This window comes from Cygnus olor, chromosome 2 (genome assembly GCF_009769625.2).
Source record: "Cygnus olor isolate bCygOlo1 chromosome 2, bCygOlo1.pri.v2, whole genome shotgun sequence".
NCBI lineage: Eukaryota > Metazoa > Chordata > Aves > Anseriformes > Anatidae > Cygnus > Cygnus olor.
In genome coordinates, this window is record NC_049170.1 from 60,799,345 (window position 1) to 60,815,498 (window position 16,154).

The following is a 16,154-nucleotide window of genomic DNA, read 5'->3' on the forward strand; positions in this document are numbered from 1 at the left end:
TTATGACTGTATGATAAGAATACTGCAAATATGTTCTTTTCTGCAAGAAGTGTAAAAGAGAGACCATGGGAAGAATTGTGCTTCTAAAGATCTTTGTCCTTAACGTTGCATTTAGGGAGATGCAGAGTACTGCCATAGCCACGCTCTAGAAATATGATGTTTAAGCAGTCAGTATGGGGTGTGAGGTCTTACGGTTTCATTTCAGCAGGATCTATTTTGAGCTTTCAGTGATCAACGTAAAAATATTTGATTCAATTTGCAAAATCACTATTTTGTGTGACAAAACAGATCCGGGTAATTTAAGTAATGGTAGGTAGGATCATGTGCCTGTGAGGCACCTAAAATACCTAAAATATGACCCAAGGATAAACTTTTGCATTTTTCGGTGGGTAGGGGAAAGAAGCCTCTAATCTATGTTTGCTTTGTGCTTTATCGCTATTGAATGAAACTATACGTTTTCACATTTTACTGGCTGATGGGAAAGCACGCAGGGTTATTCTCCACATCCTTGCACCATGTAAGTAGATGGGTCTGAAATATGGCTGAAGAATGGTGTAAGCACTCCCTGTGCGCAGGTGCTGTGCAGAAACCTGTACTCACTACTACTGAACAGAAACAGGTACATTATGCCTTAGCCCATGGTACGAATAAATGACACTTTAAATAATATTAATCTGTGACTTCAAATCATCATGGTACCCTAAAAACTTCTTTCTCCTTATTCTCAACTTCTGTTCAGCTTTGGATTCAGCTGCTTTTGTGTCAGACTGAAGAAAGTTTTCTGCACTTAAAAGCTTTACTAATTTTTCCACGTATACAAGCTGGTCTAACAAAAGGCTATATCTCTGTTATCTCTGCCCTGCTTATAAAGAGAGTATCATCATGTCTACAGGAAAATTACCTTTCTCCTTTACCTTTTACATATCTCTGAAAATGTAGTAAAAAATTAATAGGCAAGGGAAATTGCCATCTGGAAAAAATCAGGATAAACAAATATCCCAGATACTCCCTGTATTTTCTGTGTAAGTAAATATTTTATTTTCCTTTTTGATTATTCAATATATGGTATTGGAAATGTAAAACAATGTTTAACAAAATCAGAGGAAAAAACTGCAAAAGTTTTGTTCCCAAGTGTTAAACAAAATGTTCTAATATTGTCAGAGCTTCTTTTTCTAGGCCTTCACCCCACAAATTTATAAGAAAAAATGAATTTATTTCTCAAAAATTGTTAGCATTTCAGAATCACGCATTTAGGCAGAATTCAACGTGACTCAGTGCAAATGGCCCAAACAATGGGCATTTCTGCTACCTAACATCATCATCACTAAAAAAATGAGTAATGAACTTCAAGAGCTCTGCAAAGACGTGGAAGCCATTTGAAAGCCTGAACCAAGCTCACTGCCACATTCCCTTTTCCATCACTTACCTGGCTTTGCTATGGGAGCTGGGGGGCACTGGGAGATTCACTGGCTGGGGACTTCACGCCCATCTGCGCTCTTCTTCTCTTGGCGTGGGTGATAACACACACTCACCTGCATGACTCCGCGATATTCCTTCTGCAGATCTTCTGCTTGGCATATCTGTGGAGAAAATAAGACATCACCAATGTATGTGCCCACTCGGGGTACAGAAACAGTGTTTAGTTTTGCAGATAAAGTGATGCTCGTTGGTGCAAACGGATTTTCATTCTTCCTTTCTTTTGAGCATTTAGCTATTTTTGTATTGAATGGATGTGAAATTACATGAGCTCTGACGATGTGAATAATGCATGAGATTTAAGACAAACACATGAAAGGAGCTTCTTTTTCATGTCAAACAATTCTTTATTTTTTATGGTACAAATTAAAAGTGACAGATCTGAAGCTGTTAAGAAATACACAAAGTGCAGCTTTACTGACCATACAGATATTGCTCTAGATTAAGTACAGTTTTTGTCAGGTTTTTTATTTTTTATTTATTTATTTTTTTTTTCATGTTAAGCAACCTGTGCAGATAAATCAGCTTTGGTTTCAAAGTCAGAGTAGTAAGGAGCTTTTAAATATCCAGTTTGGTTTCTTGGTCACAAGTCCACCACATCAACTCCTTTTGGAATTATTAGCATTTTTTTAACAACGCAATACAGTCCATTTCATACTGCCATCTTTCCCGCTGCATGCTCCATGCATGGAAAAACAGATCTCTTTGCAGTCCTTCATAAGTGACCCTGGTGACCATTCTGTAGATTATAGCACATAGGACAAAAAAAATAATAATAGTAATAATAATAATAATAATAATAATAATAATAATAATATCACTTTTTAACAATAAATAAACAAATGTGCCCCACATAATCTCAAGTTGGAAACAAGCAAACCACATGACAAAAAGCTCATTACAAAATGTTATCCAAACAGATTTTACAGTCAACCATGACATGGAAATTAACTTCCTCTCTTATCTTCTTATTTGAATGTTGGTCAATAACTGGGTACAAGTAGAGTGCTGAGGTAAAACACTGATGAACAGTTTTATTTTTGTATTTCTTTTTTTTTTTTTAATAGTAACAGTTTAGTATTGCGAGATTGTCAGCAACATTTAGCCATATCTATACAATGTGCATATACCTACATACATTGAGCTTTGGTCCAGCATTGAGAAGACGAGCAAAGGCATTTTACATATTTCTTTTTGGTTATAGCTTGAGTTCTTTGATACGCCTCTACTTGTTCCTTCCTAGCTCCTTTTTGCTTTCTTGTTCTCTCTTTTTTTTCCTTTTTTTTCTTTTTTTTTCTTTTTTCTTTTTTTTTTCCAGTAATAACATAAAGAAACTGGAACCATTTGAATGCATTTGATTTCTTCAACTGTCCAAAATAACTTTTTAGTGAAAAAAACATAAAAAGAAAAAATCAGAACAGCAAGTGAACCCTTGGTTCATTATTCAAATAATAACTATCTATATATATATATATTAAAAAATTCAATGATCAATAAATCAGAAAACCATTAAACCTTCACATATGACTGAAGAGACTTTTGTTTCATTTGCTGGTAGCAATCTATCTTTTAGTCACATGCAAAATTAAAAGGTATTCAAATGTAATCAATACATGAAATTTGTTTACAAATGGAAACCAGAAATGTTACCGCTAACAAAATAAAACAAAATATTTATGGCCCCCAAAAGATGTATGACTCACACATAATTTGTCTTCCTAAGAATCTGTTTAGGCACCATTTATGCCTCATAGCAAAAATTTGTTTATAAAAAAATTAATATAAGAAGCATTACAACACTTTATAAATAATTTACAAAACATAATACAAAATTAGAAAACTGTAAAAAAAAATCACTGCACATGAATGGTTTTAAGACTGTGGGATGAACATTATTTTTTCTTCCAAGCTGGCGATTTATATTTAGTTTACATTTTCACTGTCCTAGTTGTATCCTTCTGATATGTACTGTGGAACAGAAAAGAGCTTATATAACTGCTGCCAGCATATTTTTAAACATTTAGTAGCTTTTGTACACCGTTCAGCTAACTTTTCTTCTTGGGGGACTTTTTCATCACAAAATTTAGCACAGTCCCTGGGAGAACTGGAAATTTAGATTTTAGACAACAAATGGTTGATGTTTTTGTTCCCAGGCTGTTGATGATAGGAGCAAAGGGAGGGCACACGGTCTCTAGGGTGGCTGAACAGGTAAAATGTTCATGGTGTTAATGACCAGACAATTAGCAGCATACTGCATACATGGGTAGGGCTTCAGGAGCATTCACTTCCAAATTGATATTTGTTCTTCCTTGTTTCCCTGCTGGCTTCTGGGTAGTCTCCTGAACATTATGTAAATCGAATTGTGGCTATAAGTTTAGCTCTGTTTGGTATAGATATCACAGATATATATACCCATGGATATAGGTATCCATCGATAGAGGGGGAAAAAAGAGAACCCAGAGGGGCAGATGTTGCTGTGAGGCTATTTCACACGCTCAGCTTGGGTAAAGTGGCTTTTTTGTCCCTCACACAATTTACCTGTGGTTACTGATTATTTTTTTCCCCAACAGATATTTATATATCAACAGTTGGAAAAGAGTCAATAACAATTCACACTCTCCTCCTCATAAAAGCATACTGAAAATATCTTTAAACATACCCTGCTGAAGCTTAAAGCCTAAAATGCATTCACTGGACATGAGCCCAGCCCTGAGTACTGGATCCTCAGTGCTCTTCAACCCTGACCTTTGGGAGTGCTCACATTTAGATGCAGTTTCTGGCAGAGATGACTGTCTCTGAAGCCTTAAAACTCTACCAGCCATGCAGCAAATACCCCATGTTACAAGGCAAACCCCATTAATAAAATATCCCATTAATAAAATAGCGAGGGTCAGATTCAAAGCCCAGTGAAATCAATGGAAGCCCCTTTCTTTCACTAATCTTTTTTGAGCTCTTGAAAACATAATTTTGTAAGAGGGGTGCTATTTGAATACCGAAGCACTTTGTAAGCCTTCTTCAATGTCTCGGGTAGACAAGCAAAAATCCAGTACAATGATCCTGAGGTCAGCGAACGCAATCAGGAGTTATACCAGCAGAATTTTTACTCTACCGCCTCTACAGTAAGTTGAACCAAATGCCAGATGTTAACTTGTGGTAAGCCCTGATCATGAGGCAGCTCACATCCTAACAATGGGCTAAAGCCCAGAGGCTGGAGCAGAAATCAGCACAAGACGAAAATTGCAGGTAACCTTCATGGGTCACCCATACCCCATCCAGAACCCTTAACACCCTTCTCTCCATGTGAGCCTTGGAACACTCCTAAGTCCAATGATCACAGTATTTTAGAAGATGCTTGTCCCATCAACATGGAAGTCATAGAGATAAGTTGTCTTTAAAGGAAAATTCACCTGAAACATACTGCAGGTGACCAACCTCACTATTCCCAAAGGATATTCAATGGGTTTCCTAAATCCTGATTGCTTAATCTAGCCAGTGATCATAGCAGATACCTGCAGAAACTCACCCTCCCACTGAAGAATTCAACAGGGCAAACATAAATATTGGGATGACCAAAAAGGCAGAAGGAACCAAGCAATACCAGCGAGGCAGTCCACAGTAAAGTAATGATCAGACCATCCTCATCACTTCTTGGTCTGCTTGTTTTCGTCAGAGTCTCAAGAAATTTCTTTGGCTAGCAGACTTTGGAGAGAAATTGCTTCAAACAGAACTATAATATAGATGCAGTACTGAACCAAGTGTGTAGTTTATGTTTATACTACAAAATGAGTTTTGGTAACCTCTCCAGTTTGTGGCCAAAAGGACAGAGAAATCCCAAGATATGCAGTTGACAATAAACACAATGTTCAGTGTGAGCTGACAGTTCATCAGACACAATTCTAATCCTTCCTTGTCCTCTATTGCATTTCAGCATATCAATATAAAAGTGTTTAGGTTGCACTTTTCTTTTTAAAAATCTTCAAACAGTATTGGGTTATGAGGGTATGGGGAAGGGATGGAGGATGAGCTCAGGGTGGGAGGCAGCAAAAAGAGTCAGAAAAAAAAATCAAAAAACATAAATGCAAACCAAGATTTACACCCTTAGAAGAGAAATACCAAACCCCGCAAATCATAATAAAAACAAATGATTTTTGGCACCCAAACACTTGGAGATTGCAAAACTGTCGACTAAAAGCAAACAAAAGAAAAGGAGGTGACCATGATGGAATGGCTTTAACACCTGTTTGTACACACCTGCAGGGGGTGCGATCAAGGATGAGAGAAATTAACCTGTTGTTTTCATCTTTGCAAAATACAAATGTAAAAAATCATAACACAATTTTACACCCATAAAAGAGTAGACTAACAATCTAGTTTGCAATGCCATGTTTCTGACTTTGGTTAATAGTTTTCATAGTGAATCAGCACTTGATACCTGAAAGGCTACAGTCACTCCTCCAGGTGGCAGGCTTGTATTCTCTTTTAAACAGATAAAAGTTTTTTTTTCTTTTTTTTTTCTTTTTTTTTTTTTTCCTTAAAATGTGTTCACATTTTCATAATATACAGAAAAAAGTAAGCAGTTATTTGGTTTACTTTAAGTCCATTTAAAAAAAACTGGCTTTTTCTTTTTTGGGGGGAACTAATTCTACGACACACACACACACACAAAGTGTTGTGTAGTTTTTTGTTTTGTTTTTATATAGGAAAACCCATGGACATTTATAAACTGTTCTGTCCTTCTTGTAGTTTTCTCAGTCTTTTACTTACAAGGGTGATGAACAGGTATTTTCACAGAGTTCGAATGGTTACATTTCTGTTGGTGCAGGGTTTGTTTTTTTGTGTGTGGTTTTGTTTTGTTTCGCTTTTAGGAGTTTTCTTCCAGAGAGTCTGTTAAGGGCTCCATAGGAACTGCTGTTGCAGGCTCGTGTTGTTTCAAACGTTTAATTGTGTTCTTCAGTGCTTGCCTCTTATTGCAGAACCAAACTCTAACTACTTCCCGGTCATAGTTCAGTTTCTCTGCAATCTCTGTCATTTCCTGCCCAGAGGGGTGCGTGTTCTTCTCAAAGTGGGCATTCAAGATCTCAAGGGCTTGTGGCGTGAATGAGGTACGCCTCTTGCGCTTTTTGGATGGTTCACTTCCGATAAACTCGGTAAGGTTCTGCATACCTGCTCGATGGCGGGCCTCAGCCTCAGCCATCCACCGCTCAAGCACCGGCTTTATCTTCTGGGCACTTTTAGGGGTGATGTCCAGCTTTTCAAACCTGGCAGGATACAAAAGGCCAGGGTTCAGTTTGGCTGTCAGACTGCTAGCTATAGTGTTCTCTTGGGCTTCCTGTGGTAGGAAAAAGTGGCTTCTCAGGATGGTGTGTCTGAGGGAAAATTGAGAAAGAAGAGTCTTACACTGATGCTCTGCCAGGGTGGGACTTCCTGCCTGCCTGACTAATTGACTGGCAGAGGTAATTTACAATGGATTACGAAAACTATCAGATAGGTATATCTATAAATATATAGCTAGATATTTAAGCTAACACAAAACGAACACTACAACAAAATTCTAAGCACACTAAGTAACACAGGTTATGCGTACCATTTTCATATTTCTGATGATCTTCAAAACCCTTAAGGCTAAGTCTAATTACAGGAAATGACATCAAAGGCAATTGATTCTTATCATCTCATCCTTGCGATTAATCCCTTTGTTTCCTCCCCATTCCCATCTTGTCCAAATACCACAGCTTTAATAATACAAACCAATGGCAGTTACTAGCCTCTGAATATCAGGTTTCCTTTCCTTTCATTTTTCAGCAATTTTCACTGTTTGCAAGTTAATGCTATATCCCTTTTCTGGGTTGGAAACAGATTCCCATAGCTCTGGTGGTGTTCATCTGAAACAGCTGGACACTTTGCAATTATCTTGACTACCCCCACAATGTGCAAAGACAGACTCATGTTTTCCAGATGAAACCCAACATAATAGTCTACTAATATGCTGTGGCACCAAGCTGGGTTTATTGTGGGATTTCTGCAAACTGTACCAGAATGATATCATTTCCTGTAAATGAGGTCTTCTATATATCATTTTGCCATCAAAAGTATTTTGCCAAACCAGATTTTACAAGTAGTATAAAACATCTGGAAAAGCAGCTACACAAAGCTTTAATCCTTTCAAAAACAAGAAGAAGAGCCGAGTTCATTCTTCAATTCTTATAAGTATTTGTTTCTTTCATTTATCAAGTTCATCCTCTCTTACTATGCATTAAAAAGGTCTTAGCCCAGTTCCTCTGATGCCACCCATTTGTATTTCTCCACTTCACCTATGTCCACACCATCATATATTGTGGTATTTAACGCTGCGGAAAGGTGACAATTATTGCACGGTGCTGCTGCCCTCTCCAGCCCACCCAGTGCTCAAGCACCACTGCTGCTGCTAATCACAACGTGCTTGGGAGGTGAGACTGACCGAATCGATGCTTTTGTGCAAAACAACTCAGTGGCTGGAGTTGGTGATTTTTAGTGTCTATATTCGGCATATGGCAGCTGCAGAAAATATTTCAGCAAGAAACAAAGCATTTCTCACAAACAAAGAATGAGACGAAATAATTTCAAATAGTAACATGGCAAATAATTTGTAACCAGTTCCTGGCATCCTAGCGTGGGATTGACTACATGGTGTCCTTCCTTGGTGTCCAGTGATATTTCGTTCAGAAGTGTATGTTTTAGAACTCATTGTGCCAAGTTAAGACAGTGCCATTATTTGCACACAGAACATACCGGCAAAGCGGTATATTGCTGATATGACCTGCAAAGGGCACTGGAAGACTCTACTTCTGCCTCCAAGTTGGTTGTTCAACTTGCTTACCTTACTGCCCTTTCCATTATCCTGGAGTTTATACTGAATCTCCTTTGTTACTGTTAAAAGAAATGTTAAACCTACTATTTCCAGGGAGCAGCAAACTACCACTGAAGCAGCATGTCTTGGTGCTTAACTAGAAATGCACAGTCATAGCAGATTATTACACCCCAAAATGAGATCCATTTGTGAGAGTCAAAGGAAAAAAAAAAAAAAGATAACTTTGCATGTAGCTGGGACCAGCTTTTGCATCCAGTCCTCCTGTTCTGAGCCATTTACCCCTCTAAGGGGGCAAAATTTGCCCTCTGTCAAAGGTCTCCACATTTAGGGCTTTAGTTAGCCATGTCTATTCTCCAACTTCCTCTTTATTTGGGTTTTCATGATAATAGATTAGTGAAGAAACTTTTTCTTAGTAAAATTCAAACCATCCCCAGTGGTTTTCTCAGACATGGGGTAGGTGGAGGAAATGAGGACACAGCAAACTAGACATAAGCAAAGGAAACTGCAATTTATCACTTAAAAGTATAGTATGTTAAACAGCATCTTAAGGCTACAACAAATTGGCAATTGCTAAAAACTCCACCTGTTTTAGGCATTCTTTACCAATTGACCATACAAAAGAAAAAAAAAAATCCTTAGCAACAGGGAGCAATAGCATCCATATCATTGGCATTGCTTGTTAGTGTTGATACTGCAGTACATGTTGTTTGGTATAACGATATACAAGTCTTGAAACAAATTTCCCAGCAGTAGTATCCTTGTATAGACTGAATAAAGGTTATTTTCTACAGGGAGGTATCTTATAAGAAAAAACAGTAGGGGAGGCCATAGAAGTGAGAGGATCCTATGGAGCTTTTTGTATTTAACAACAATCAATGGGTTTTATGGAAAATCATTGAGCAAAATGTGAGCTGCAAGCTCACTACCCCATACTGATGTTATTTATAACCTTAGTCTTAAACTGCAGGAAAAGTACACTTCCGTTCTATGGGGAATACATTAAAAGTATAAAGAGCAGATAAAAAGACAGAGCATTTCATGGATCACCAAGAACAAAATCCACTTAAATGAGCTTAGAGTTGGTTTCTTGGCTTTCACTGATGGAGAAGGACTATAAGGCATTGCCCAAGAGGAAAAAGCTGTTACCTAAGTGTGTTTGTTACCTCATGCATAAACATGGGATTACTGTAACACACATACATGCATATACGGTGTTTGCTTCTAACTAACTCTGTCAAGACTGTATTATCATTTCGTATGATTAGGACAGATTTCTACTCCTGCTTTGCATACATGGGTTGTCATTTGTTTGTTTGTTCTTTTTTTTAATAAACATTTAGGTGTTAAAAGATGAATAGCTGCCGGTTTGCAAGATAGCAGGAAGGATAATTTTTTCCTTTCTGTGTTGCCTAGGTAAATCATCATTAACATCCTATATGTGAAGTGCTAACCATAGTAATACAAGTTTTAACTTAGCAGGGATGCAGACATGAAATATTTGTTCAGTAACCCTATCTGTAGAAAATGGCACAGTGCTTATCCAGCACCAGCAGGGTCTCCAGCTTGTCTACTGAATTAAGTCTCAGTGCCAGGAATATTGTTTCTCACTTGTTTAAAAAAGAAGAAGGGAAAAAAGAAGACTAAAGTTACTTCAGGGCTACACAAGAACATCTTATTTGCCAGATACCAACATCATTGGCTAGTTTAAATCTCAGAATAAATAATATATTCTAAAGACATATGACTCAAATCTGAGCATGCTCCTCACAATAAACTGAATAATTCTGAAGAACAAAGAGAGGAGAGTTTATGATGTAACTTGTTACCTGCAGATGGCAGACTGGCTATAGGCTGGGCCTTCGGTGGCGCTTAGGGCTTGGCCAACTTGAGTCTGTGTCAGGCCAAGGGACAGGCGCCGGATTTTAAAAGCTTTGGCAAATTCTCGGATTTCTTCCAGATTCACCCCATCCACTTCTCCAGTGGCTGTTTGAGGATCTGTTGAAATATTTTTTGAATTGTGTCAGTTCTTCATGTCACGTACGAGTGGGCTAGGCTTACACCATGTTTCATTGTCAAGCTGTTCGTGTTTATTTTAATCATAGAATACTTCTCCCTTTCTCTTCTTCCCCAAACAGAAACAAGCTTGCCTTGCTAGGTGTGTTATGAAGCATGTTCAGATTGCTAAAATGCTAACTATGCAGCCGTGCTTCCAAGCAGTGGTGAAAGATGTTCAAAGACATATTTCATTGCTGAACTCCTGAGAAAAGGCCAACTCACCTCAGAGTGAGGGAGTGGCTGGGCTCCACGCTGTCATTTGTGCCTTGCAAATCTCCCCCACTTTTGACAAGTCATGTTCCCTGTGTCCCCTTCTCATTACATACAGAAGAAAGGCAGCTGCTAATATATTTATTTGCAGTCTATGGGGACTGCTAAACATGCACATAAACTGCTTTTTTTTTTTTTTTTTTCAATTTGAAATCAAGACTTTCCACTTTATCTAAAATTAATGCTAAATAAGGAAATTCATAAACCTTCCTTCCCATTTCTGCAACAACCAGACCAAACCACCAGCCAAGATTCCAAACTAACCCAGCAAAAGAACAAGCCCAAACACAAAAAATTCCTCCTTCATTTAAAAATCATCTTTTAAAATATGCCCCTGTGAGAAGCAGCCTTTCAAGCTTTTCTTTCTGCCTCCCGTCAGGTTGATAATCAAGGAGCACCGTATTTGCAACATCAGCCATTAGGTTTTGGATGGTAATGCTGCACAATTTTTTACTTTTAAAATTAGCCCCTCAGAAGATAATGCTTATGATGCTGTGAGAATAAATCTGTCCTTCCTCTCCATAGCAGTTTTACTGACACAGAAGCCTTTGTCCCTGAAAGGGCACATAATAAAGCATGTCTACCACAGGAAAGCTCCTTTGGTGCTAGATAACTCAGTCAATTTAGGACTTATCAAGGGAAATGACACAACAGCTGGAGAATGGAACTTTTTTTCCCCCCAAGCTACTGATCCCTGGCTAAATGAAAGCGTTTGCCAAGCTGGAGACAGCATGGGACTGGGATGGTGGAAGATTTCAAAGTGTTGTGCAATCCTGCGTGTAGTGAAGCCATTCTCCCAGCGAGACATCTCTATTGTTCTTCACCTCATTCCTCAGACTTCTTAGGTGAAAAGTTTGCAGCACAATAACACATCAATTTCTGTAAATGCAAGCAGTTGTCCAAGGACAGTGCTAGACTACATTACTATTCTGAACCCTATATTGCAGTGGCTTCTGCTAGTGCTGCTATAGCTAAGGGCATGTCAGCACTACAGTAACAGGGCTTTTATTTTCAGTGGTTTATAAACCTGATGTAAAATTCCCTTATAATGGAAATGTCCTATAAAAAATCTTTTAGTCCAATAATAGAGACAGAGGAAGAGGTTTTTCTGCTATATAAATTCAGCCTATATCGATTCGAAGCCTGAGTGAAAGAAGCACATGAAGAAATAGGATTTTAAAAATACACATCTGTGTAACCATGGACTATATGAACTATGTGTACAGGTAAACACATACACAGACTGAACCTGGTTTTGACAATGCACCATGCTCCTGCTCTCAGTGCTGTGCTTGAGCTCACCTGTACGTACATCCATGAACTCAATCAGTGTAAAGTTAGGCTACATATTGTTTGCTTATGAGTAGCGGGGGGCTATTAGAGAGGCTACTCAGATTTGAAAAGTAATTGACTTTGCAGATGTGAAATATTCCTACTTATCCTATACACGGTCTACCTAGCATACCAGTTGTGATTTTCATAGATACAGAGTGGAGCTGGATGCTTATCAGCCCTTTGGTTCTCTGAAGAGCAAATGATACATGTACAAAATATCATAAATTATAATGGCCTTGAAGACTCCCTTGAGTAAATTGCACTAAGATGGTGACTTTCCTCACCGCTTTCCTTCCTTTTAAGGTCTCTGACTAGGGTGGTCAGGGATGTGACAAAGTACAATTCAGATGTTCCCAGAGAACTCTCAAGGTAGCAAACTCTAATGCTGTCATCTGTAACCCTTCTCCCCCTCAAACTCCTGTAAGGAATAATGAGGGAGTTAAGAAAGCTAAGGGGTTATATGCTTGCTCATGGTTATACAGAAATTCTGTCATCTTCTGCTAAATTCTTCTGGTACAATGCTTAGAAAACTGAGTATCATGAAAAGTCCTTTCCTGCTTGGGGGTCTTGGATGAGGGAACAATTAGGCTGAGCTCTCCTTAAAATAAGAAAGTTATGATGCACTTCAGTAATATGGGAGTAGATCCTTATATATGGTGTAGCATTTGTTGACAAAAAGGCTTCACTCTTATATAGTGTCTTTGGGAGGAAGAAAGTGCTAACGGGTGGACAAAAACACTGAAGCCTTTTATTCCTGAACTCTAGGAAAAACAGTGTTTGTATCAAATCAGAACCACTTCTACTTCAGGTGTGATTCAAAGCCCTTTGAAAACCATAGAAATAGTCCCTTGATTTCTATAAGCTTCATATTACTCACGCAGTAGTACAAAGCCTTTCCTACTGACATCATATAACAGCACCAGTCTGTTTTACTCTGTTGCCATTAAAATGCCATCAATACATAATCTTGGACCCTGTGGACTAATACATACACATGCATAAATATACACAAATAGATAATGGATTTGTTTTTAATAAGTTCTGAGCTCTCAGAACACTTAAGTGTATAGTTTACTTCACATTTTAGGAAGAGTAGTTGATTGAAGACTGTAAATAAACTGATGCTTTTCAAATTAAGCGGATATCCTAGAGAAGGCTGCACAGTGCCAAGAGGAAAATTAAGAATACCAAACTCATTGAGTGGTTAGGATCTACAGTTTCAGCATTTAGAGTAAAGATTCCCAAGGTACATTATGGCTTCATACTCTATTGCTGCTGTGTCTATGAAACTAACAGGCACTGAACAAAGGTAAGAGTTGTCTGGGACCACTGTATGGGACATATGTATAGCAGAAGAAGAAAAAGGAAGGCAGATAAAATTCCCCCAGATGTCCTGGTGAATGGTGAAGGTGGGTGAGCAGAGCAGAAGAAAAAAATCCACAGGCTCTCCTGCACTGAAAACCACTTTTTTCCTTCTGAAGGAAATTCTACTCCCACTTTTGAATTCTTTCAAAATTCCACGAGTTTGTTGGTGAATGCTAAGTCTTTGTGATTTTAATAGTGACAGGAAAGAGTTGCTATGGAGAATCAGTGAACCCTGAAAGAGAAAGCAAATTCCTGTTGTGCAGAATTCTGTCTTGGAAGGGATTACAGGTGATTTCCCCAGTCAGACAGGAGGAGAAAAAGCTGGCAGAGGAAGTCCAAGAGAACGTAAATTGGATGAGAGAGGTGGGACAAAACACTGTTAATGAGAAATAGACTGGAGCTCATGGGAAAGAGAAGAATAATTTGTGGGAGGCATTTTAATTTAATAGATGACAGTAAAATGAATTTGGAAGGAAGAAAGGACCTTCATGGAGACACAAATCTCCAAGCATGAGGGGAAAACAAACAGCAATTTCCACAAAGAGAATATATGGTAGAAAAGGTGAAGAAATAAGAAGAGGGGTGCCTCTGAGAAGAAGAAAATGAAATGTAAAAAAGGAGGAATGACAATGTAGAATTGAATGAAGAGAAAGCAAAGGAAAGAAAGGACAAAACAATATGAAAAAAACACACAGAAAGGGCATGAAGAGTGGAGATGAGTCTTGCAGTCATTACTTAGGCAGACCTTCTTTTAAAATGTCCTTTCTCTGGAAACATAATTGTTTGTCTTAAGAAGAACTAGTCTTGGTTGCTGGTGAGGAATGATGGAGTGAGGATGAGACAAAAGGGAGAAGCTATGAAGAATGAAACAGTGCAGGGAAAAAAAGGACAATAAAATAAAATAAAATAAAATAAAATAAAATAAAAATATTATGGGACATCACAAGAGGAATAAATCTATAAAATAAATGAAGGGAAGTAGTAAGAGATTAAGGAAATGCACTTTTTTAGAAGGTAGGAAACGTTAAAAAATGTAATATCATAAAGAAAATATGACTAGAATGAAAAATGAAATGAATAAAAACAAAGAACCTGAAACACTGAAGTTACTAAAGACCAATCCTGATCCCTTTATCAAGGGATTTTAATAATTTCACTCATATGACATGACCTCTGGTAGAGAGTGTTACTCTCTCTCAGTAAGTGTGCAGAGCCTTGCCTGAACCAATTATTTAACTACTGAAGTTGCTGTAAGCAACCCAATTAATAAAATAAGGTAGCTGAATTTGTCTTGAATTTTACTACATTTGGCAACAGTTTCTGGAATATGGTGAATCTCTACTGAGGTACTTGACTCTGGAAGGCTGGACTACAGCTTTGGAATGAATGAGAAATTGAAAATAACCATATTCCTGCCTCACAAGTGGTAAAGCAGTTAAAGAGATATTCAGGAGGCCACAAGCCCCTTGATTTCTGTTTCTCTGTTTCTTGCTACCCATGGGCCTATGGATTTATTTCATGACCACTGACTCATTGCAGGCTTTATCCCACTAAAGACTTTGGATGGACTTTGGCAGGTTCTAGGTTTCAATTGCAGGCCTGTTAAACAAAGCTCTGCTGGCCACTGGGGAAGCTGGGGTGCTAAGAAGGCTCTGTCCCATCACAGGCCATGTGCTTGGCATAGAGGTGATCCTACCCTTCAGGGATCTGCACCCAGAAACTGAGTGTATTCTGCAAGTGGGCAAAACAGGGAGGCACTTTCTGTCCATTTGTTTCCCCATGTGCAGGCACAGCTGTATGCAAATGGATTTTTATACTCCTAAAGCAATTTTCAAATTCATGAAGATCAATTAAGACAGTTTATCTAAAAGGGTGCTATTATCAACAACAATGAAAAACTCTAAAAAAATGCATCCTGCTTTACTTTTCATGTTTTGTTACACAGGCGGGTTGATCTTTTCCTACTGAAATGACTGTATTTTCCTCTTTCTTGTAGGCTCTTTTCACATTAGAAGAAACCAGCAGGTAGCTCTTTTGTTCTCTGGAACATTGGCACTTATATGTCACCTCAAGCAGGCTTATGCAAGCAGTGTTAAATCTAGTTTGTGGTTGGCTAGATGTTATCAAGAATATGCTGGACAACTATCAAGGATAACTGTTTTGTTGATCTCTCCGTCACATTATGCACCCTTTTGGTCTTGAATAGCTAGGGACTGGATGAAGGCTGAAAAATAAGTTTAGATCAGTTCCATAACATTCTATTCTTAGAATCATAGAATCATAGAATATCCCGAGTTGGAAGGGACCCATAGGGATCATCAGGTCCAACTCCTGGCACCGCACAGGTCTACCCAAAATTTTAGACCATGTGACTAAGTGCACAGTCCAATCGCTTCTTGAATTCAGACAGGCTTGGTGCAGTGACTACTTCACTGGGGAGCCTTGTGCCGTTATCATCACACTTTTTTTATAGGCAATTCCTATAATCACCCTCTCCCTTTAGAATGCTCTTAAGACCCAAGTCCCAATGAATTAATTCCCATTGACAACACAGCCCTCAGTCTACTTGTATGAAATGTATTTTCTTTGCCCTGAGTTCCCTACTTATTGATTTAATCAAGCTGTTCTTCAGTTTTGAGCAAGAGAGAACTCCAACTATCTTCTCTGTTCCATTCATGATCACTGACAGGGTATTAACTATGGCTAACTTTGCCTGGCATTTGCCATTATAAGACAAATTTGAGCTCAACCAGTTCTGAGAATGAGGTTTATGAAATACGTTGTTCTGCCCAAATAAATAAATAAA

At 38.2% G+C, this 16,154-nt stretch overlaps 1 protein-coding gene across 1 annotated transcript in view; it reads right to left on the bottom strand.

Annotated features, from left to right (window-relative positions):
• Positions 1–1,819: 1,819 nt before the first annotated feature.
• POU6F2 (POU class 6 homeobox 2) overlaps positions 1,820–16,154 on the bottom strand; it is a 307,800-nt gene continuing 293,465 nt past the window's right edge. Inside the window, exons 9-10 of the mRNA XM_040549009.1 lie at positions 10,150–10,318; positions 1,820–6,842 (exon numbers count right to left, since the gene is read on the bottom strand). Coding sequence (XP_040404943.1) covers positions 6,338–6,842; positions 10,150–10,318 — 674 coding nt within the window. The 3' untranslated portion in view covers positions 1,820–6,337. The remainder of the gene's footprint in view (positions 6,843–10,149; positions 10,319–16,154) is intronic.